The sequence below is a fragment of the Abramis brama genome, assembly GCF_963993115.1.
Source record: "Abramis brama genome assembly, chromosome: 18".
NCBI classification, from domain to species: domain Eukaryota; kingdom Metazoa; phylum Chordata; class Actinopteri; order Cypriniformes; family Leuciscidae; genus Abramis; species Abramis brama.
This window is the reverse complement of record NC_139980.1, coordinates 29799650-29821838: the sequence shown is the minus strand read 5'-3', so window position 1 is coordinate 29821838 and position 22189 is coordinate 29799650. Positions and strand designations below refer to the sequence as shown.

Below are 22189 nucleotides of genomic sequence, written 5' to 3'. Positions count from 1 at the left end.
AAAATCAATGTTAATATTTGGTACAGTAGCCTTTGTTTGCAATTACAGAGGTCAAACGTTTCCTGTAGTTTTTCACCAGGTTTGCACTGAAGGATTAAAATTTAAGAATATGTTTTTAGATCTGCTGATCCTATTTCCCTACATAACATCACATAAAAAACTAAGGTGAACTATACTGTATTGGGCATTCAAGGTGAACATGAGGGCATCCATTTACTGATTAGATTTAACAGTTTCCTTTGAAGGGGTTTTGTTAGTCTTTGATCTTTCTACTTAGAGTTGAACTATGTGTGAATGTTTACCTAGTCTTGGTTCTCGTGACCATGTGTTGTTTATACAATTTGGGGGTACCATTATCTCAGTTGGGGGTAATTGCCTCTATTGTCTTTAGATGATTAGATTCAGTAGTCATCTCTAAGGCTGTGTGTAAGTTCAGCACCTTTAAGGACAGCCCACTGAATGGCCTATAAGATACCATGTAAAGTTCCCTCAGTCAGATCATGTTGGACGTTTCTACAGCCGCGTACGGCGGAGTTCTCAATAAAGAATAACTTCCGTTGAACGCGATCCCAACTGTCTCACTGGTTTCTTGCTTTGAAGAAAGAAAAACTTTACAACAGCACACACTGCAGGAGGGATTTTGGCCCACTCCTCCACACAGATCTTCTCTAGATCAGAGAGTTTGAGCTCCCTCCAAAGATTCTCTATTGGGTTTAGGTCTGGAGACTGGCTAGGCCACGCCAGAACCTTGATATGCTTCTTACAGAGCCACTCCTTGGTTATCCTGGCTGTGTGCTTCGGGTCATTGTCATGTTGGAAGACCCAGCCTCGACCCATCTTCAATGCTCTAACTGAGGGAAGGAGGTTGTTCCCCAAAATCTCGCAATACATGGCCCCGGTCATCCTCTCCTTAATACAGTGCAGTCGCCCTGTCCCATGTGCAGAAAAACACCCCCAAAGCATGATGCTACCACCCCCATGCTTCACAGTAGGGATGGTGTTCTTGGGATGGTACTCATCATTCTTCTTCCTCCAAACACGTTTAGTGGAATTATGACCAAAAAGTTCTATTTTGGTCTCATCTGACCACATGACTTTCTCCCATGACTCCTCTGGATCATCCAAATGGTCATTGGCAAACTTAAGACGGGCCTTGACGTGCTGGTTTAAGCAGGGGAACCTTCAGTGCCATGCATGATTTCAAACCATGACGTCTTAGTGTATTACCAACAGTAACCTTGGAAACGGTGGTCCCAGCTCTTTTCAGGTCATTGACCAGCTCCTCCCGTGTAGTTCTGGGCTGATTTCTCACCTTTCTTAGGATCATTGAGACCCCACGAGGTGAGATCTTGCATGGTGCCCCAGTCCGAGGGAGATTGACAGTCATGTTTAGCTTCTTCCATTTTCTAATGATTGCTCCAACAGTGGACCTTTTTTCACCAAGCTGCTTGGCAATTTCCCCGTAGCCCTTTCCAGCCTTGTGGAGGTGTACAATTTTGTCTCTAGTGTCTTTGGACAGCTCTTTGGTCTTGGCCATGTTAGTAGTTGGATTCTTACTGATTGTATGGAGTTGACAGGTGTCTTTATGCAGCTAACGACCTCAAACAGGTGCATCTAATTTAGGATAATAAATGGAGTGGAGGTGGACATTTTAAAGGCAGACTAACAGGTCTTTGAGGGTCAGAATTCTAGCTGATAGACAGGTGTTCAAATACTTATTTGCAGCTGTATCATACAAATAAATAGTTAAAAAATCATATATTGTGATTTCTTGTTTGTTTTTTTTAGATTATGTCTCTCACAGTGGACATGCACCTACGATGACAATTTCAGACCCCTCCATGATTTCCAAGTGGGAGAACTTGCAAAATAGCAGGGTGTTCAAATACTTATTTTCCTCACTGTAATTCTTTTAATTCAGCCAAGAGGTCATGCCGTGATGTATCGATCTTCTACTAGTCACACGTCTTCACGTGATGCAAATACGATCCCAAAAACTATGGGACACAGTGAAATGCGAAATTTTCTGCGGTCTGACGCATTCACATGCGTATGAATGGAAGTCAAGGGAATGAAAAGTGAAGAGTGACCGCCTGTTTGTGACCGGAAAAAGCCATTATATTACCTGCTTTCCATAATGATCAATTCAGACCAATCAACAAGTTTGCAGTTTTTACTCCATGGTATTAACCAATAAAACACATGAATACACAGCTGGGAACATTGCAAATTCATTTTAATTTAGTTCATGTACAGTATATTACAGTAAAACTAACTCAGACAGATAACCAGCATTTCTGAATATGTGAAATACCCTGATTTAAATAACTAAGTGATTTCGCCAGTCTTGTTTTTTCACAGTAACATTTGATGCCCTTTAATTTTGGTTCAGATTAAGCTTTTTTTATTTATTTAATCAAGGTATGTTAAGGACACATTTAAATGTTTTGACACCAAATATTCTGTCCTTTCTCTCCTCCTTTAATCTCTGAAAGGCTGTCCGTCTTTAACAATGACGTTGTTTCGTATGAGTGTGAGCAGTGGCTTGTTGGATTGATCCGGAAAGGGCCTCGTGAAGCCTCCGTAGCGCTTGTCAGGTGGTGCGTTCCAGCGGAAGTGGGTCATGCGATACTTCTCGTTGTTCTTTACATTGTTCCTGTTTTGAACATTGAGCTTGCCGCCCTGCCCTCGCTCCACCCGGACGCTTTCCACCAACTCCTCTGGTTCCACCACCTCCTCCTCCTCCAGAGCGCCGTTAGTAAAGACTTTGACGGGTCGACGCTTGCGGCCCATGGGTTTGCCCCAGCGGAAGTGCTCCATGGAGTAAGACCTCCTCTCGTCATTGTGAGGGGTTTCTCCATTGGGGTCTTGAAGCGCGATCGAGTCAGGGGACAGAGCAGAAAAGAGCAGGCCCAAACTGAGACTCTCTTCCTCAACCTCTTCTTCACTGTTCGGCTGTTCAGATGAAGACACTCTTCCGTAATTGGAGGACTCTTGCGCAGATCTGCACTGCCTGACACATTGCTGCACAGTACAAGAGGACATACACACATTAAACATGGATGCAGGTTTTGTTAAAGGGATAGTTCACAAAAAATTTTTAATTAGCCCATGATTTACTCACCCTCAAGCCATCCTAGATGTATATGACTTTCTTCTTTCAGATGAATACAATCGGAGTTATATTAAAAAATGTCCTGGCTCTACCAAGCTTTATAATGGCAGTGAATGGCTGTTTCTGTCTATAAAAGTGCATCTATCCATCATAAAAGAACTTAATAAAGGCTTTCTGAAGCGATGCGTTTGTGTAAGAAAATTATTCATATTTAAAACTTTATGAAGTAAAATAACTAGCTGGCCACATGAACATACGGATTCGACTATGCTGATATTTACGCTACAACGCTACTTCTGATGTCATAAGTTGCGCTTTAGGCATAAGTAGATTGCATATGGCCGTTTGGCCGAAAGATAGAATTTTACATTGTAACGTGTAAAATATGAATATTTTTCTTACACAAACGCATCGCTTCGCTTCAGAACCCCCCAAGCCGTGTGGGGAACTTTTATGATGGATAGATGCACTTTTATGGACTTCAAAACAGAAAAAGCCATTCACTGCCATTATAAAGCTTGGAAGAGCCAGTGCATTTTTTAATAACTCTGTATTTGTCTGAAAGAAGAATGTCATACACACAGGATGAGTTGAGGGTGAGTAAATCATAAGCTAATTTAAATTTTTGGGTGAAATATTTCTTTAACAAACGTTTCTACATTGTGCAATGCTTAACAGATTATTAGCCTAGTTTATTTGCATTCAAATTGTTTCTTTTGAATCTTTTCGTATGTATTCATCATACCATAATTGGGTGAATCTCATAAAACTTAAGACTATATTGGAAAGAAAATATTAGAATATAAAAAATAAAGTAAGTCTCATTACCCTACTGTTTAAAAAAATAATGATTTTTCATTTGTTTTCATTCATTCATTATTTAAAGTACACCATTTATGCTGATGTATTTAAAATATATTGTGTTAATTTAGTTTTGTACTGTAAAAGTATAAAAGTAAAAATATGAGAATCACCATTGAGAATAATTACAAAAAAATTACACACACACATATATATATATATATATATCTTGAGCAGCAAATCATCATATTAGAATGAATTGTGAAGGATCATGTGACACTGAAGACTGGAGTAATGATGCTGTTCGATAAATTCAGCTTTGCATCACAGGAATAAATTGCTTTTTAAAATATATTGAAACAGAAAACAGTTATTTCACAAAGTTTTACTGGTATTTTGAATCAAAGCATCCTTGGTTAGCATAAGAGTAACCGCTCCAAACAGTGAGTGTCTATCGTTAAAGTCGTGTTATTAATGCCTTTAACTGCATCTTACCAATTTTTGCTCATTAGATTTAAGGCCCATGCAGTCTATCAAATCCAGGCAGCGGCCGTCTACATGCGGGCTGTGAAAACACAAGACCGCTGCAGCCAAAAGCCAGGAAGGACAGAGCATCTGAAAACGAGAAGCAAGACAAGATCTCATCAGTTCTTCCATCCCTCAGGTATCATTCGCATGACTCAGAAATGAAAGCTGAAAAGAAAATGGCTGAGACTGAGATAGATGGATATATAAAGTCAAGGACGAGTTTTATTGCTCAGGTATTTATCTTGAATGTCCTTTGATTTGATTGTGCTGAATGGATCACATGGCCTCCCCATCATCTGTGCACTGAGGAGTCACTGAATCACAATGATGGCGTGTGGGCAGGTCGCATACGCTTACGAGAAACGGATGTCTAATTTATACATGACCAAAATGTTCTGTGATTGATTGGCGACATTGACTTTGACTGTTCAGGGTGCTTAAAAGAAAGAAGAGAAATGAACTTACAGACTTTTATCTATTCATTTGTACCTGGTCTTTTATGGCTAACCATAAAGCTGGAGAGCTTTTTGTGATGACGTCATGGCACTCACAGATCTGTGAGAAAGTGGTCCATTATTATCACACTACAACGTCAGCAGCAGTGTTGGGTCAAGGAAAGGAAAGCGCTGAAATAAACCAGCTTCAGTTGGCAGACTCTTGCCATTTTTGAGACTCATTATTACTAAGATTTTCCATGAAAGTCCACAAAAAAATTTTTTTTGGAGAGGATGATGACTCAGTTCTTGTCTGAAAACACTCCAGAATTAGAGTTTAAAAGCCTCTTATGATCCTGTTATATATATTATATTATTTCACAGGGGAAGAAAAAGGTCTATGAATATTAGAAACCAGAAAAGTGGATCAAGCTACCAAATAATTATTTTATTTTTTTTTGTTCATTATATTATTAGATATTGCTTGATGATTCACCCTGGTCAACCACATCCTCGCTTGCAAGTCATCCACTTTGGGATCCACATCAAATTAATTTGTATCATTATAAAAAGTGATGATATTATAAATGTAATATTACTTGTGTAAAAATTGTATGTAAAAACAATTAAATTTAATCAGATTTTTTTTCTTGAAACATTTTTTGGAATAATAATAACTGAATAATAATCTTAATACATAATAATAATGTTAACACTTTACAATAAGGTTTCATAAGTTAACATTATTAACTACATTAGTTAACATGAACTAATAATAAACTGCTCTTCTACAGCATTTATTAATCTTTGTTCATTTCAACATTTACTAATACATTATTAAAATCAAAAGTTGCATTTGTTAACATATTATTTATGTACTGTGAACTAACATGAACATGATGAGCTGTGTTTTTATTAACTAACATTACCAAAGATTAACAAATACAGTAACAAACGAATTGCTCATGGTTAATTCATGTTAGTCAATACATTAACCAAATGAAACCTTATTGAAAAGTCTTACCAATAATAATAAAATTAATGAAGTTATTTCCAATAAAATAAGTCATTCTCAAGATCATCAAATATTCAATAGTTTTTGTCTTTAATTTGAATCCCCAGTCATGCATACTGTTTCATTTACTTTGAATCACATTCCTCTAAAAAAATTGGATTATGTTATTTAACATTTAAAAAGATGTAGTTCATAAATAAAGCATTATAAGCAGATGCAGTATTAATCAATGATTTAATCATACTAATTCCATATTCTTACCTTTCTAAATGTGTAGATGAGTTAAAGCTCTGAATCTTCTCTTTTGACTCTTCTTTGGGTCTCCAGCCCTTATCGCGCTCACCTCCACTGCTCTCGGTTTGCACTTTTTCCCTGGTCTGTGAATGAATCTCTCTCTCTCTCTCTCTCTCTCTCTCTCTCTCTCTCTCTCCCTATCTCTCTGTCTCTCTCTCTCGTTGTCTTATTTTCTGAATGAGCTCTGTTCTCTTATATACTCTCAGGTGCATGGCAAGCCCTGAAGGCTGGAAGATGATCAGGTGGGACTCTGCTGAGGTGAGTGAGGGGGTGGATGCACTGGGGAAATTACTTTCCTACTTTTTGTTCATCTTTATACCTCTGTTTTTGATACATTAGAACATCCGCAGGAAGTGGCATGTGTTTTATGGATGCTGCGGTTCTGTGTATGTGTGCCATTTGAGACACCTGGAGACTAATGGGACACTGTTTTAGTCAAAATGAACTCCGATTGTACAGGAAATTAAGGCAAATGACGTCATTTCAGATCAAAATATTTCTTGTCAGCGTCTAAGCAGCGTGCAAATCGATCAGGCTGACCAGATGTGCATTATCCAAGACCAACAATTTTTCTAACTTATTTTCTCATCTCTTTGTTGTTTCTTTTCTCAATGAAGCCTATTTATGCGCCAAGGTTCATTAGCAGCAAATGTAATTACTATTGGAGGAAAGGTAATGTTGTGTTGTCGTGGTAACGCATGAAAAATCAATTACTCCCTTTTCACTCTAACATTAGTACACCGAAAGAGGAGGAGGAGAAAAAAAAACGACTTAAGTTAAACTAAAAATTAAAAAACCGGTCTGGAAATACTCTACATTTAATAAATGAAGGATAATTATAAAGAGCTTTTAAGTACAAATGTAAACACAAACGTTTTATTGTTACTTGAAACAAAAGAAATGTTAACTAAAATTAAAATAAATTAATTTTACAAAAAAAATCATTAAACTTTTATTTCAGCTAGCCTGTCATTTCTCATTTGTGTTCAGTTTAATTTAAAGTACTTAAAATAAAATAAAATAAAATAAATAATTTAATTGTTAATAATAAACAAATATAAAAATATACAGACAAATAAAATAAAAACTAATACAAATAAAAAAAATATACATAAAATAAAATAAAATGTAATTCAAAATATTAACAAAAAATATAATAGTATATATGATTCTGAAATTACACTGACATGTAGAGAATGTTTTGAATTTTAATAAAACTTAATAGTTAAAAACACACATATATAGTTATATATAATATACTGTGTGTGTGTGTGTGTGTGTGTGTGTGTGCCTATCTAAGTGGGGACCTTGGTGTCGTTACACACTCACCAACAGGGGACTGCCGAGCCAAGTGGGGACATTTTTCAAGTCCCCTGTTGTGTGTGTGTGTGTGTGGTTTAAAAGAGACGAAGGTAAAAAAACAAAAAAACAATTCTGTGGAATTCATTGAGTTCAGAAATTCAGTAAAATTGCACTTATATTGAAACATAGGCGTACAATTCATGTACAATACTATTATGTATTATTGCACTTATTATGTTCATAGTTGTAAAGTAATTTTCATGCGACATCAGTAACTGTATTAGTATCAGTGATACTGGCCTTAATTCATAAAAAGATGCCATTAAACAAGTATACTGTCTTTGTGTTGTTTCTACATTCATTTGAAGATTAATGTGTTTTTTTAATCATGAAATGTTTTACAGCAAAAAGTCCACAACCTGAAGGTCGTTTTTAGAATTATAAATTAAATGGCCGTCTACATCCTAAAAAAGTCTAAACTATCAATCAGAGAACAAAAGATCATCATGTTGATCATTTAGATGCCTTATAAGTGTTATTAAATATGATACAGTAGGCTTTATAAGGTTAAGTATACTGATGGTGTACATTGAGTGTATTAATTGTATATGTATATTAATATTTTGAATGCACAATACCATCTAAATGCTTTTTCCTAGTAAAAAATAATTTGGCGTATTAATTGTTTGTCCGTCTGAGGTGATTGTTCAGACCTCAGCATATGGAGTAAGGATAGTGTGAGTTGCTGTTGTTCAGTGCCTGGATTGTCTCTCCTCCCTTTATTCTAAACAGGAATCCAATTACACCGGATTACAAGGATAAGATGCCAACTCTGTAACACACAGGGTGTAGAGAGAGAGGGAGAGAGAGAGAGAGGATGGCGGCATACGTCTATATTTCCTCAGAAGACAAACAATACATCTCCAACTATTGAAGCAGGTAAAGATGAAGTCTTGTAACCGTTTCCCTGTAGAGCTTGCTTGCATAATCTCTGCCGATGACATCTTTTGTAAAATGTTGCCGCTGCACGTAGCTGATCGTAACTGTGTCAGCAGAGCTTTAACAGCTCTCTAAATAGTTTGAGAAATCTCTCATGTTAGATGGTGTGAATCATGAGTCGTGGTGCCATGATAAATCAAATGCCCTCCAAACAAACATTTACTCTGCATTTACACTTGTAATCAAAATGTCAGTTCAGAGACATATGATGCTTTATCAATATGATTCATTCTCAGTGTTATTCTTTTATTTATACTGCAGGACATGAGTTTAGTGGCTCTCAGGCATTGCTCTGTAATATGGTTTGGCATATTCAGCATTTCTGTGTTGGATCTAGTGCACTAGGCTTGGGTCAGAGCCACAAGGTGCTTTGGTAGACGTGATACTTTAACATTAAGGTCTGCTTAAGGTGTTGGTAAGCTCAAGACATGAGTTCACCTCCTGTGGTAGTATGACAGGAAAGATCGAATACATGTATGCATTGATTTTGTTTTTGTATATAGATTATATATGACTGTGCAACTAAGTTCCTTAGTGAAACAAAAGATTGTTTTCTACACTTAGCATATACAGTAGCCCCATAATGTATTTGTATACTTAAAGCCACACTAAAAAATGGGGGAATTGTATTGCATACATAAGAAAACATAAAATATAGCCTATATATACACTACCCTTCGAAAGTTTTTTAATGTTTTAGTCTTTTATGCTCACCAAGGCTGCATTTATTTGATTAAAAATACAGTAAAAACAGGAATATTGTGAAATATTATTAGAATTTAAGATAACCATTTTCTATTTGAATATTATTTAAAATGTAATTTATTCCTGTGATGCAAAGCTGAATATTCAGCATCATTACTCCAGTCTTAAGTGTCACATGATCCTTCACAAATAAGAAATGTTTCTTGAGCAGCAAATCAGCAAATTTGTATGATTTCTAAAATCATGTGACACTGAAGACTGCAGTAATGATGCTAAAAAATTCAGCTTTGCCATTATTTGCCATTTTTTAATAAGTTAAACATTATAAAATAAGACTGATAAAACAAAATAAGGTACAGGAAAGAATAAGGAAAACGTATATTAAAAACTGACTTATGTAATAGTCATTATATGGTACACCTGAACACCACAACAATTTATATTTTAATAGTGTGTTGGTCCTTGCTGACAGCTTCCACTCTTAGAGGAAAGGTTTAGATGTTGAACATGGCTGTTAGGATTTTCTCTCATTCAGACACGAGGTCAGGCGCTAATGTGGACTGATAAGTGATTTGAGAATTCAAAGTTTTAGCCCTGCGGCTTTGTGCAGTCAACTTATTCCACGCCAGACAAAATCATTTTTATGGACCTCACTGTGTGCACAGCATCAGTTTCATTTTTATTTATTTTTTAACTGCATTTGGTTTGATATTTAGTTATCTAATGCAATAACATGCAGACAGGCTTAGGCTTTTTTTCAGGGCCATTGTACAAGCTGTTTTTATTAAGAGTTTGACATATTTCTCTAACCGTAATAGATAAGGGTGTTATAGTTTGAAACCAGACTCTTACTTCACCTATTTTTAGCGTGCCCATCCTCTTCGAGGTTAAATACTTTCACTGCTGCTGTGTTCTTGAAGCACATACAAAAGTGACATGAAAGCACCATAACCTGTGCTTTAATCAGGACAACCAGGCTGACCTCTTATAAGAGCAAGGATATGTTTAAAGGTGTGTTTGTGGGATTTATTTCAAATACCACATTGAGATTTTATGACAGATCATTTGCTTTTTTCTCCCTTAAGCCCAAACCCAAGATGGCATCTTCAATACAGTGTGATTTTTGACAACTGACCTATAGTTCTCTGACAGGGGTGCATTGAGATGTCACACCGTCAAGTGCTTAAAAAAATGACCTACTGATGTTAAAACAGTATAACTTAATGCTTACAAATCTAAGCTTTTAACCCAAAGTTATATTTCTTTGAACCCCAGAAGTGGTGAATCACTGTATCTTTATGCAATATAGAAAAGTTTATAAAAAGTTTGAATAAGAAAGTGGCTGCTAATAATAATTTGATTTTTAAATTCAAAAGAAAATGTAACTGGTGCACGCACATGGATTTGCTGCCATAAAATTGAAGTTGACCTGATGATTATTGCAAGATTTCTTTGTCTGTTATATTCTTGTCTTTAACTTTAACATTATTATGTATAAATTATTAGCAGCCTTCAAATTTGTACAGTGCATGTCAGTTTATCTTGTTGCAGTTTATTTCAGTTGCATCATGTAACTGTCATCAGTAATACATTTTTGAAATATGATATATAATAATCATATAAAATAATTTAGAAATAATAAATATTAAAATATAACAAATATCTAAATAAATATATATAATTTATTGTTTTATTTTATTTCCTTTTGCTACTAATAATAATACAATTATTTAAAATATTTATTTATTCAGTTAGTTAGTTAGTTATACTCACTGGCCACTTTATTAGGTACATCTTGCTAGTACTGGGTTGGACACCCTTTTACCTTCAGAACTGCCTTAATTCTTCATGGCACAGATTCAACAAGCTGCTGGAAACTTTTCTTAGAGATTTTGGTCCATATTGAGATGATAGCATCACACAGTTGCTGCAGATTTGTCGGCTGCGCATCCATGATGTGAATCTCCTGATCCAGAAAATCCTAAAGGTCCTCTATTGGATTGAGATCTGCTGACTTCAGTGATTTTAATTAGTGAACTTTAATTTGAGTTTAGTGAACTCATTGTCATGTTCAAGAAACCAGAAGATTTGAGCTTTGTGACGTGGCGCATTATCCTGCTGGAAATAGCCACCAGAAGAAGATGGGAACACTGTGGTCATAAAGAGATGGACATGGTCAGCAACAATACTCAGGTCAGCTGTGGCATTTAAATGATGCTCAATTGGTACTAAGGGGCCCAAAGTTTACCATTACACCACCAGGAGCCTGAACCACTGATATAAGACGGGATGGATCCATGCTTTCATGTTGTTTACACCAAATTTTGACGCTCCCATCTGATTGACGCAGCAGAAATCGAGACTCATCAGATCAAGCAATGTTTTTCCAATCTTCTATTTTCCAATACTGGTGAATTATAGCATCAGTGTTCTGTTCTCAGCTGACAGGAGTGACACCGGTGTGTGTCTTCTTCTGCTGTAGCTCCTCTGCTTCAAGGTTCAATGTGTTGTGCATTCAGAGATGCTCTTCTGCAGACCTCGGTTGAAACAAGTGTTTATTTGAGTTACTGTTGTCTTTCTATCAGCTCAATCCAGTCTGGCCATTCTCCTCTGACCTCTCGCAACAACAAGGCATTTTCACCCACAGAACTTCTGGATATTTTCTCTTTTTTGGACCATTCTCTGTAAACCCTAGAGATGTTTGTGCGTGAAAAACCCAGTAGATCAGCAGTTTATGAAGTACTCAGACCAGCCTATCTGGCACCAACAACCATACCACGTTTAAAGTCACTTAAATCACATTTCGTCCCCATTCTGATGCTTAAACTTCAGCAGATCGTCTTGACCATGTCTACATGCCTAAATGAATTGGGTTGCTGCCATGTGATTGGCTGATTAGATATTTGCGTTAACAAGCAGTTGAACAGGTGTAATAAAGTAGCTGGTGAGTGTACTTTAATGTTTCTGGTTTTGTTTTCAGGTGAATTGCATGGGAAAAGTTGACAACTGAGTCCTAGATCGTGTTCCTGTGTGACAAGCTCTTCCCAAGACTTGAGACTGGAGGTCAGAGAGCTTGTACCCTGGCCTTCTCCCCCAGGGTCCTTCCAACAAGGTGGGAAGGGGGGTCAGCCGAACCGATCACATGGAGGACAGGCTTCTCTCGCCCCTCTTGCTGGCCATGTTGTTTTTGGCAACATGTGGGAGCGATGATGATCACTCAGTGCACATACATCAGGTCAGTACGGCTCAGTGTGGCGAATACAGCAACCAGGTCCTGGAGGACGGCATGTGCCAACTCATGGCCACATTGCCCCAAATGGACGACCAGCGCTGCCCGGACATGTTCCGCTGTACGGATGAGGTTTCATACTGGCTTCATGAGAATGAGGAACGCAAACAGCAGATTCTGGCCCTGCGGGAGACAGTGTCCGAACTTCAGGAGGAGCTTCGCAACCACCGTCATCGTGTCAAAGTGTTAGAACTACAAGTGAGTTCAAGGAACTTTATTTATATGTTATGTTTAAAATCATTTAACTATCATTGGGACTGACTGATTCATCATAAGCTGTTGGAGAAATATTATAATAAGAAGAATAAGATGTTTAGAATTATGTAAGGGATAATGTAGAGCGAGGCGGTTGTTATAGCGAATACAACCCCGACAGGCTGATCAGGACCCCGACGCGAACATTATCCCGCTTATTACATGGCTACCTACCAAATAAATCAATAATTTGATGCAAAATATTGATTTAAAAAGTTTTATCTTGATTTTTAAAGATTGTATTGCTTCCGCTAAAGAAAATAGTCCGTTCTGTCTCTGCGGTTAGAATCCTGCGTCCATAGCAACGGTTTTTCATGGCAACGGTGTGTTATACTCAGCAGCGGTCTGTTATCAAGAAATAACAGACCGCATTGTACATTAGAATTCAACCAAGCCATGTAATAAAAACAAATAATATTTATAATAAGAACAATTATAAATTACAATATAATTTACTTCTAAATTTTGTGCATCAGTATCTGTTTTTTTGTCCTTCTGACTGTTCTTCATCAGAATTCATGGGTACAGTTAAGGAATACAAAGATCAGTATGACCTGTACCTGACTCAGTGCCCTTAATAACCTGTGGGTCAAGCTTTTTCTGATTCCCTGATTAAATTCGGAAGCATATGGTTACATGTGGCCTGACTTGTTCTCACTTATTCTATTTAAAGGACTTCCCATCTAGACAGTAAGGCAGAGGTGTAAAGAGTATATCTAAAAAACATATTTGAGTAAAAGCAGAGAGACCTTACAGTGAAAATGACTCCATTACAAGTCACCAATTCCAATATCACTTGAGTAAAAGTCATATAGTATCTTATTATAACAATACTTATTTTACTTGTACTAAATGTAGGCTCAAATATGCATAAGTTCTCCACACCTAAAATGCATGCCAGTGAAAAACAAGAAACAGTTTATTTGTGAGGAGAGCAATCACTGAGCAAAACTGAACACCTTAATACTGCAATAAATCAGTATTTTATATAAGAATACAATATATAAGCTCAATACAACAGCCTCTTAAACGTCTACAGACACTCAAGTCTCAGTTAAAGTAAAATGTGGACAGCCATGTCCTCGTCTCATATATGAAAGACCTGCCATTCAGCAACTACCTGTTAATGCACTCTGTTAAGTTTTTTGGGTGAGTAAAGGCAAAATGCACAAGATATAGTACCTTCAATGCCCTGTAGATGGCGATATTGCTTATTTTGTAGCAGAAATAAACTGCTGCAGAAAAAGTTAGGTACCATGCAAAATGTAACAAGTAATTGCAATAGTAGTCAAGACATGCGGAGAGTAAAAGTTGCTAACATCTTTGATATCTTAAAGTACAAAGCAGCAAAAAAAGATACTTAAAAAAGAAAGGTATACAATGTAACTTTTGGCCCCCTAGCGGTTAAATAACAAAACTGCATGCATTTTAGTTTAAGATTATTGTTTTGGTTGTGCTGCGGCTCTGCGTGACTGTGCGGATGAATAAAACATTCAGTACTTGGCTTACCAGTTTATATGGAAATGATTTCAAGCTGACTAGCTGAAGACGTTACTGTAGCTTTACCCATTAATAGACACGGTACTTCCTAGAACAAAAGCAACCATAATGAAATGAACCTTCACAATAGATAATGCTTTACAGTCAACTCTGTTAGAGAGCTACATATGGCAATTTATAAAATACCTCTCTCTCCTGTTGAGTAATAATAACGCCATCTCCTCTTGGCTTTTACTACATTTTAAAAACCTCAGTCGTTGCTAGGGCTGAACGATTAATCGCACTTTACATGTAACATTAATCGCACTTAAATCGAGATCGCTTATCGCGATTTTAAAATCGCAAAGGCTGCGATTATTTTTTATGCGCAGTTTGTCATTGATGTACGGCTCTGTAAACACTGCTCCATCTGAAAGCACTGTGAGTTTGAGTCACTTATAATGTGCATTTGAAAAAACAACACGCGTCAAACATCTTTCCAAAACATGAGAAGCATTTATGAACCTCTTGTCCAACAACAGACAACATTTAATAACATGCATTTACTCCAAACTCACTTTATAACGACAGTTGAGCATCCTTCTGTGAGATGATGTGCCTTCTTACACAGAATAAGGCAGTCGTGTATTTATAAGTCACGTTTAATCAAAGCGTTTCAATCTTCTGTTTATTCAGCTACAGCGATAGGGATTTCCTGGAATGATGCGCATTATTGTACTTCTGCGGTGAGGCATATTTAGCGTGTTTGCGTCAGTATTTATAAATGTAAATACTGCCCCGTAAATGGGGCAGTATTTACTACCGATCAGCCGTGCTGCACTGACAAGCTGCGCACAAAATAAACGCAGCCTTTGCCAAATCGCGTACGATTTTATTGCGATTAATCGTTCAGCCCTAGCCCATCTCTGAAACGCCAAAGCATTGTTGATTCTTGTTTTATTACGAGCTCTGTCATGTTCTCTTTTTGCCAGCAGACTCTCCTCTGTTTGGTGTTTGTTTAAAACATGTGATTCCCCAGAGGTTGGAGATTTAGCTTTCTCACTCGTTGTGACAACTAACTAACCTATGCCGCTCCCACACCATACATGCACCAGAGTAGCCGGAGCAACTTTTCTCTATTTACGGATATGACGAGACACACATGGGCGAGTGACGTATGTACGCAATTTCGCACGAGAACCATCCCTTCAGGTCTAAAATATAAACACTTATAATAGGCTTACCATAGTGAATCAGGGTAAGACAAAAACACTTTTTGGAAGAAGGATTGATGACTTTTGTACATTTTGAACAAAAAAAGTTACAGTGTATCCTTAAGTACAGTAACTAATAACATTTACTCAAATACTTTACACCACTGCAGTAAGGTACTTTCTGACTTTTACGCGAGGGTTAATTCGCAAATGAATCATGCCACAACTATCGAACAGCATGCAACAAATGGTAGATTATACAAATAATGACAACAAAAGAAATCGGTCAAAAATGTAGTGTAGTCCAAAATACAGATTATTTTACTGACAAAACTCTGTGTGAAAAAGTTTGTAACTGTGTTGAGGAGTTAAATTAACAAAACGTAGCGATGATACAAATTAACTTTTTCATTAGTAGCTCAGCTGATTTCAAAACATTGCTTTTGCAGTAATTTCCCTGAAGATTCACACATTTTTGAATGTCCTGTTGTACTGCGGATGCATCTTTACTGCCTAGCGAGCTGCGGTAATCACACAAACTTAGCTTTCGGCTCTCGCATATTTTCATGCTCTCTCCAATTCATGTCTCATTGAATCGGAGAACCATGGAGTGCCATGTCAATACATGTACATGAATTTCAGTATATTTCAAAGTATCACAGTTGTATCATTTGATACTGTACCATGGTACTATACAGTACTTTTTGTAATTCTTTGTAAGTTCCTTGGACTACTATGTAAATACCATATTTACATTATGGTATATCATAACTGTTCAGTACCATGGTATACTTTAAAGTACCATGGTATTACCATCTGATACCTTCGTGTGCTTCTTTCGCTCCGGCCAACTCGGCTTGACGTTTTCAGCCTAAAGTCTCCTTGACCCGAAGGCTAATGAGATTAACACAGGAGACCTTACCTCTCTCCACGTGCCTTCATTAGTATGCACCCTTAAGCTCTTCATGCTGTTTAAATGAGGGAATGATTCACAGCTCACTCCCACACGGCCTGATCCTGTCAGCCTCTCCCTCTCTGCTTTTCACTCCTGGCCTTTCATGCAAACACACACAATACGCTGCAGCCACTTGAGAAGGTCTAATTCTAATGGGAATTGGTCTTCACATCACTTTTTTTGATTGTGAGTCGTGATGTTTGTCTGTTTGGCCTCTCACAGAGTGAAGAGAAGAACCGCAATAGTTCATCTATTGAGCAGCGCCTGCATGAGCTGGAAGATCATTACGCCGAGGCCACAACCCTGTTGCACATCCAGGGCTCCTTGATCTACGACCTCCAGGCCCAGATCCAAAACCTTTCCCTGCTGGTGGAAAAAGTCCGACGTAACCCTGGCTGCATGATCAACATAGTCCGCACCAGCCCTCTGCTCAGCGCTCAGGAAGCCCTGCATCCCGGTAAGCCACATCTGGGAATTTGGAAAAGCTACATGTTTAAGCTGTATGGTTATTTCCTAACCAAATCAACCAGGACTAGCCAGTTTGTCTTATAAAGTTTCAGATAGTTCACCCAAAAATAAAAATTCTGTCATCATTTACTCACCGTCATGTCATTTCAAACCCATAAGGCTTTAATTAATCTTCAAAAAACACAAAAATATTTTTAATGAAATCTGAGAGATTTCTGTCCCTCCATTGGAAATCTATTGACCCAAAACTCTGGCGGTTAAAAACATTTATAAAGAGACATGATGAACAGATTAAATGTAGGCTTTTATTCACAAATAAACATTGATCATTGATCATGCAGAGAGAGCAATGCTTCCCTATATGAAGGCTGCGTCCTGGTAAGGCTGCACATCACGTCATCAAGCTCCCTCAAAGGACGTCTCAATTTGAAGGATCCTTTAAAGGCAGCCTTCGTTTCGCGTCCTTCATTTGGCTTATTTTGAAGGATGCATCAAGTGTATCCCTTGCGTCCTCCAATCACCCACAATCCTTGGCACATATTCCAATAAAATAAAAATAAAAGAATTAGCGGAAAATAAAATGACCCTGAGCTCGTCCAGTTTTTAGGTCATAAAGGCGGCATTAGGGCCATTCCACCAAATGGGTGGAACTCTACCAAATAATTTTATCTTTTCAAAAACTGAATCTAATAACATATATGTTTAACTATTCAAAATATGTATTAGTCCATCTCATGTAACTTTATTTCAGTTTTTACAAGGTTTTTAAGTGGAAGATGCATTTTTCTCAGTCCTACCAAAAAACATGTTTAAAAACATGTCAACTAATTCCTTTGTTTTCCCCTCAAGGAGAAGTTTATTTTAAAGAAATTGTTGGTGTCATGTTCAAGAAATTGATATCTGTCACTAAAAAAAATCAGTATATGTGCATGCAAGGTGTATTTTTCAACAACAACAAAAAAAGAAGCCTTTTTTTTCCTTTTAAAGGCGACTCAAACCTCAAGTTTATAATTTTTTAAAATAACGCAGTGTATTAAACAATGGGATAAATGATGGACCAAACATAATAAAAAAAATAGTGGTTTAACTTTATTTTTTATTTAGTGTTTATAGTGGGTTTAAAAAAAATAAAAAATAAAAAACCTATTGAGTAACAGGAATGAAATTAGGTAACAGGAATGTGTATCCATATGTTTGCAGCTTTGACAACACAATGTCCTCACTAATATTGTGAAACCTGTTGACCACTGACTAGTGAGCCACACCTCGCTGAAAAAAAGTCTTATAAATCATCCAAATCCTGTTTTTTTATCTAAATGTAGTGTTTTGCACGTTTCTGTGAGGGTTATGTTTAGGGGTAGGGTTATGAGATAATATATCAACAACAAGAAATAATAATAATTATGAGAAAATATCATTAACCTTATACAGTAGAAAATCAGTGGAAGTCTATTAGATGCCCTCACTAATATAGTGAAACACGTGTGTTTTATGTTTTTTGCAGTGTGAGTACTTAGAACCCGGTTACGAATTACGATCCACCAGCGCTAAATGCGAATACTTGTAGTGTTTCCCCAGGTCTTAAGATTTTGTTCAGGAGTGTATCTCTATTTGTGTTTCGTAGATTAACCAATGTCTAATGGGTTTGGATTGACATGAGGGTGAGTAAATGATGACATTTTTGTCCTTTATTGGGTGAACTATCAAGTTTTTGGCTAGTATAGAATCATGGTGAGTTACTGGCATGAACCAACAGATGGTGACAAATCATAGCACAGTTTATCAGACAGGATCCGAAGTTTAATAAGAACTGAAATCGCTCGCTTATATTAATGTGTTGTATGTGTTTTTCACTCCAGAGGTGCAGCATGTCAGGAACTGCCCCATCGACTGCGCTTCCATCTACTATAATGGAGTGCGTCGTTCTGGGATCTACACTGTTGTGCCCTCACTGGGGGCCATGCCTGTGGAAGTCTACTGTGATATGGACACAGACAGTACGAAACCACACAACACAGGCAATCATGACTGTCCAGGACTCAGCTATAAGGATGAGCCCAGTGCTTTGTGCCAGTTGATGCTGTTGGGCCAGTTTTTATGCCTTAATGCAAAACTATTTGAATTTTCTGTGGCACATTGACAGTTCTGCAAAAAAAGTATAAATTTAATGCATTTTAATGATTATGCATAACTTTATATATAGCTATATTATATATATAGTTTTTTAATGTTAACGAAATTACTAAAAATTAAACTAAAATGATGAGCTTTTGTCATTTTATTAGCTTTTAAAAAAAAATATTGCTAGGTTTATTTTTATTTCAGCTTTCAGTATTTGTTTTTATTTATTTCCATTAAAAAAAATGTATTGCTTCAACTTAAACTTATTTCAACAAGACAGTTTTTCTAATATCCATTTAGTTTAAGTTTTCAAATAATATTTATATTTTATTTTATTTCAGCTTTATTTCAATTAACAGTTTTTAGTAGTTTTAGTTAACGATAACCACCCTGATAGATGCATTTGTTTTTTGTGCTCGGACCAGTGAAAAGTTCAAATCTGAACGTTTGCAGTTCACACCCACTAGACTATTAGACCATTTTTTGTTTTGCTAGAAATCAACTGAGGATGAATCATTGTTTTATTTTGACATTGTTTATTGGAAAATTTTGTGACTTACCGTAGCAAATGAAATTCCGGTAATGAACATCTAAATGATTTCCCTTTATATGTCTAATGAGAGTTGAGTTTTGTGCTGAAATTGCACCAGTGGGGCATATGAGGAACCTCTCAGAGGCTTAAAATAGCGTGTGCAATCTTTTTTTGATGACCTGCAAAACACTGTAGTATAATTTCTGTGGTCATAAGATGAAACCTAAATGACCTGGCGTGTCCATTAAACTCATAAAAAAAAAGATTTGATTGTTGAATGCTTGAACGTATACTCATTTTACATTTTCTCCCCAATAAAAGCATTAATTTGATCATTCAAGCACATGCATAATGTATGTCTCAGGTGGCGGTTGGACTGTGATCCAGCGTAGGCAAGATGGCTCCGTGAACTTTGACCGCAGCTGGAAGGAGTATAAGGAAGGCTTTGGAGACCTGCACACCGAATACTGGCTGGGAAATGAGCACATACATGACCTGACCAGCCAGGGAGACTATATGCTCCGGATCGACCTGGAGGACTGGAGCGGGAAACACAAGCACGCTGTTTATCAGAAATTCAGGTGAGGCACATCAATCATTGACTGACTGGAAGGACTTCAAATAGATGTTCAATAGTGACTAAACATCTGGCCTGGTTACTAGAAACCCTTCAAACCCTCAATGAATATCAGCATTGTGCTTGGGAGGAATCCACATTTTTCCTGTGCGTTTGCAGTGTGGAGGATGAGGCCACTCAGTACCGTGTGCATGTGACGGGCTTCAGCGGGACAGTGGAGGACTCCTTCAGCTGGTACCATGACAAGCAGGGCTTCAGCACACCCGACACGGGCAACATCTGTGCCGAGATCTCCCACGCTGGCTGGTGGTATAACCAGTGTTTCTACGCAAACCTCAATGGCATCTACTACAAGGTAGGCTGTTAACTCAACGGTTGTAGGTTTAAGCCCTAGAAGTGTTAAATCACGAGCTGCTGCTGTTGTCTTTGAAGACAATCGAATGCAATTGCATTTAAGACCTTGTTTTGATTATGATTAACATTTTTTATGGCTCTGTTATAAAATTGTGGAACACTTTTTATGTGTTTTGGCCATTCATTTACATGACAACAGCATTTTGGAGACCTGAAAACGCAAAATTTGCGCATTCGTGAAAACTGTGACATCATGCAGATGTGTATTACGTGTTCAATCTTTAGGCGCAGATCTGTGACAACTTTGTCTTCTGTACGCGAAAAATCTGAGGAAAGGAAAAACTTTTCAGATATATAATCAATATATTATTTTGCTAGAACATACATATCCAGATCATTTAAACCAACTAGGCATTTTTGACCTCACAAAAATCCCAAAATAAATTTTAATCAAGAAAATTATAATCATCATAAAAGATGTGCATTCAAGTAATTGTCACTTTTTAAATCTATGCATTTATTCAGACAATGTATATAGATATCCTCACATTTGAAGCTAAAGGATCTTTGATGATGTCTAAGTGGTGTGTGTTTCTGTCATCCTGATCCGACAGGGCGGCCGCTACTCTCCGAAGGCGAAGAACCCTCTTGGTCCGGACGGTATCGTTTGGTACACCTGGAAAGATTCTGATTATTACTCTCTGAGGAAGGTCAGCATGATGATCCGACCCAGAACCTTCCGACAGCATCTGTCACCCTGAATCAGGCCCGACCAATGAGCTCGGGCTCATGACGTCAACCAGCCAATCACAGTTCTCAGAGCCACAGCGATGTAGGGATGCATGGATTCTTTCATGGTTATACAGTGAAAAATGTGTGTACGGACTGGTTCATTTTTCTGAATGTACTCAAAAGAAGGCCATTGTTTACAGCAGGTTTATACCAAAGAGTAAAGACTAGTGAAGGACTGCTGCTGAAACAGTAAAGTCAGTGTTTGCCATTCAGTGAGTCTATGTGTTACATGCCTATATTTTATATACCCATGGTTTTAACATTTTGTTGACTTATTTTATAAATGTGTATTAAAGTAGATTTCATTTCTGTAGAGTACAATGGGACAAAAGGCCCCTTTTTCTCTCAAAACACTAAATAGCAACAAACACCCCACTGCAGTTTCTTAAACAACTGGGATCACCTTAATGGCCCCAAACTTTTTAGTCATTTTGTTTTGAAATATAAAAATATATGTTTAAAGTATTGCAGAATTATGTAGACTCCCCTACATTATAACATTTACTTTGGGGAAAAAAGACTTCATAAAAGGATAGTATTTGGGTGAAAAAAACAAAAAGCCAGCTCCTAATTGAAGGGGCTGTCAGCTAAAAAAAAAAAAGCCAAAGACCGAAGCCAAAATCACTGTAGCACAAACAAATTTCATTTGTGAAATATAGCCTACCTGCAATAATAATGTAAGTTCCTGATGTACACGTACTAAAAGCAAGAAATGATATAGTAATAAAATACCTGAGAGTTTATGAAATGCCAAAAGCGATTGCAATAAACAGTAAACTGTAACCTTTATTGAAGTGATTATTTTGAATATGTAGGACTTTTTTTTCCACTGGTATTATACATTTACATTGCAAAATTATTTCTGTTCTAATGTGAGATTAATAAACCACAAAATCAAAAAGGTCTTATTGGTGTGTAAAGCACATTCAGGCAAACAGCACGTTTAGAGAAGGCCTCATT

General features: G+C 37.1%; 2 protein-coding genes across 4 annotated transcripts; one reads left to right on the top strand and one right to left on the bottom strand.

Moving 5' to 3' along the window:
• Positions 1 to 2338: 2338 nt before the first annotated feature.
• pomcb (proopiomelanocortin b) lies at positions 2339 to 6241 on the bottom strand. Of its 2 annotated transcripts, XM_084091180.1 has the most exons (3): positions 6155 to 6241; positions 4412 to 4531; positions 2339 to 3024 (listed from the first exon to the last, which is right to left on the bottom strand). In XM_084091180.1, exons 2-3 carry the CDS (start codon positions 4529 to 4531, stop codon positions 2482 to 2484), a joined length of 663 nt encoding a protein of 220 aa, XP_083947306.1. In that variant the 5' UTR covers positions 6155 to 6241; the 3' UTR covers positions 2339 to 2481. The 2 variants fall into 2 exon arrangements, with proteins under 2 accessions (XP_083947306.1, XP_083947305.1); XM_084091179.1 differs by lacking the exon at positions 6155 to 6241 and having other exon boundaries at positions 4412 to 4664.
• A 2053-nt stretch (positions 6242 to 8294) lies between these two features.
• LOC311068610 (angiopoietin-related protein 7) lies at positions 8295 to 22130 on the top strand. Of its 2 annotated transcripts, none has more exons than XM_084091178.1 (7): positions 8295 to 8428; positions 12174 to 12680; positions 16608 to 16842; positions 18713 to 18850; positions 19871 to 20087; positions 20243 to 20438; positions 21052 to 22130. In XM_084091178.1, the coding sequence occupies exons 2-7, from the start codon at positions 12336 to 12338 to the stop codon at positions 21196 to 21198; spliced, it is 1278 nt and encodes a 425-aa protein (XP_083947304.1). In that variant the 5' UTR covers positions 8295 to 8428; positions 12174 to 12335; the 3' UTR covers positions 21199 to 22130. The 2 variants fall into 2 exon arrangements, with proteins under 2 accessions (XP_083947304.1, XP_083947303.1); XM_084091177.1 differs by having other exon boundaries at positions 18713 to 18871; positions 21052 to 21836.
• Positions 22131 to 22189: the final 59 nt, after the last annotated feature.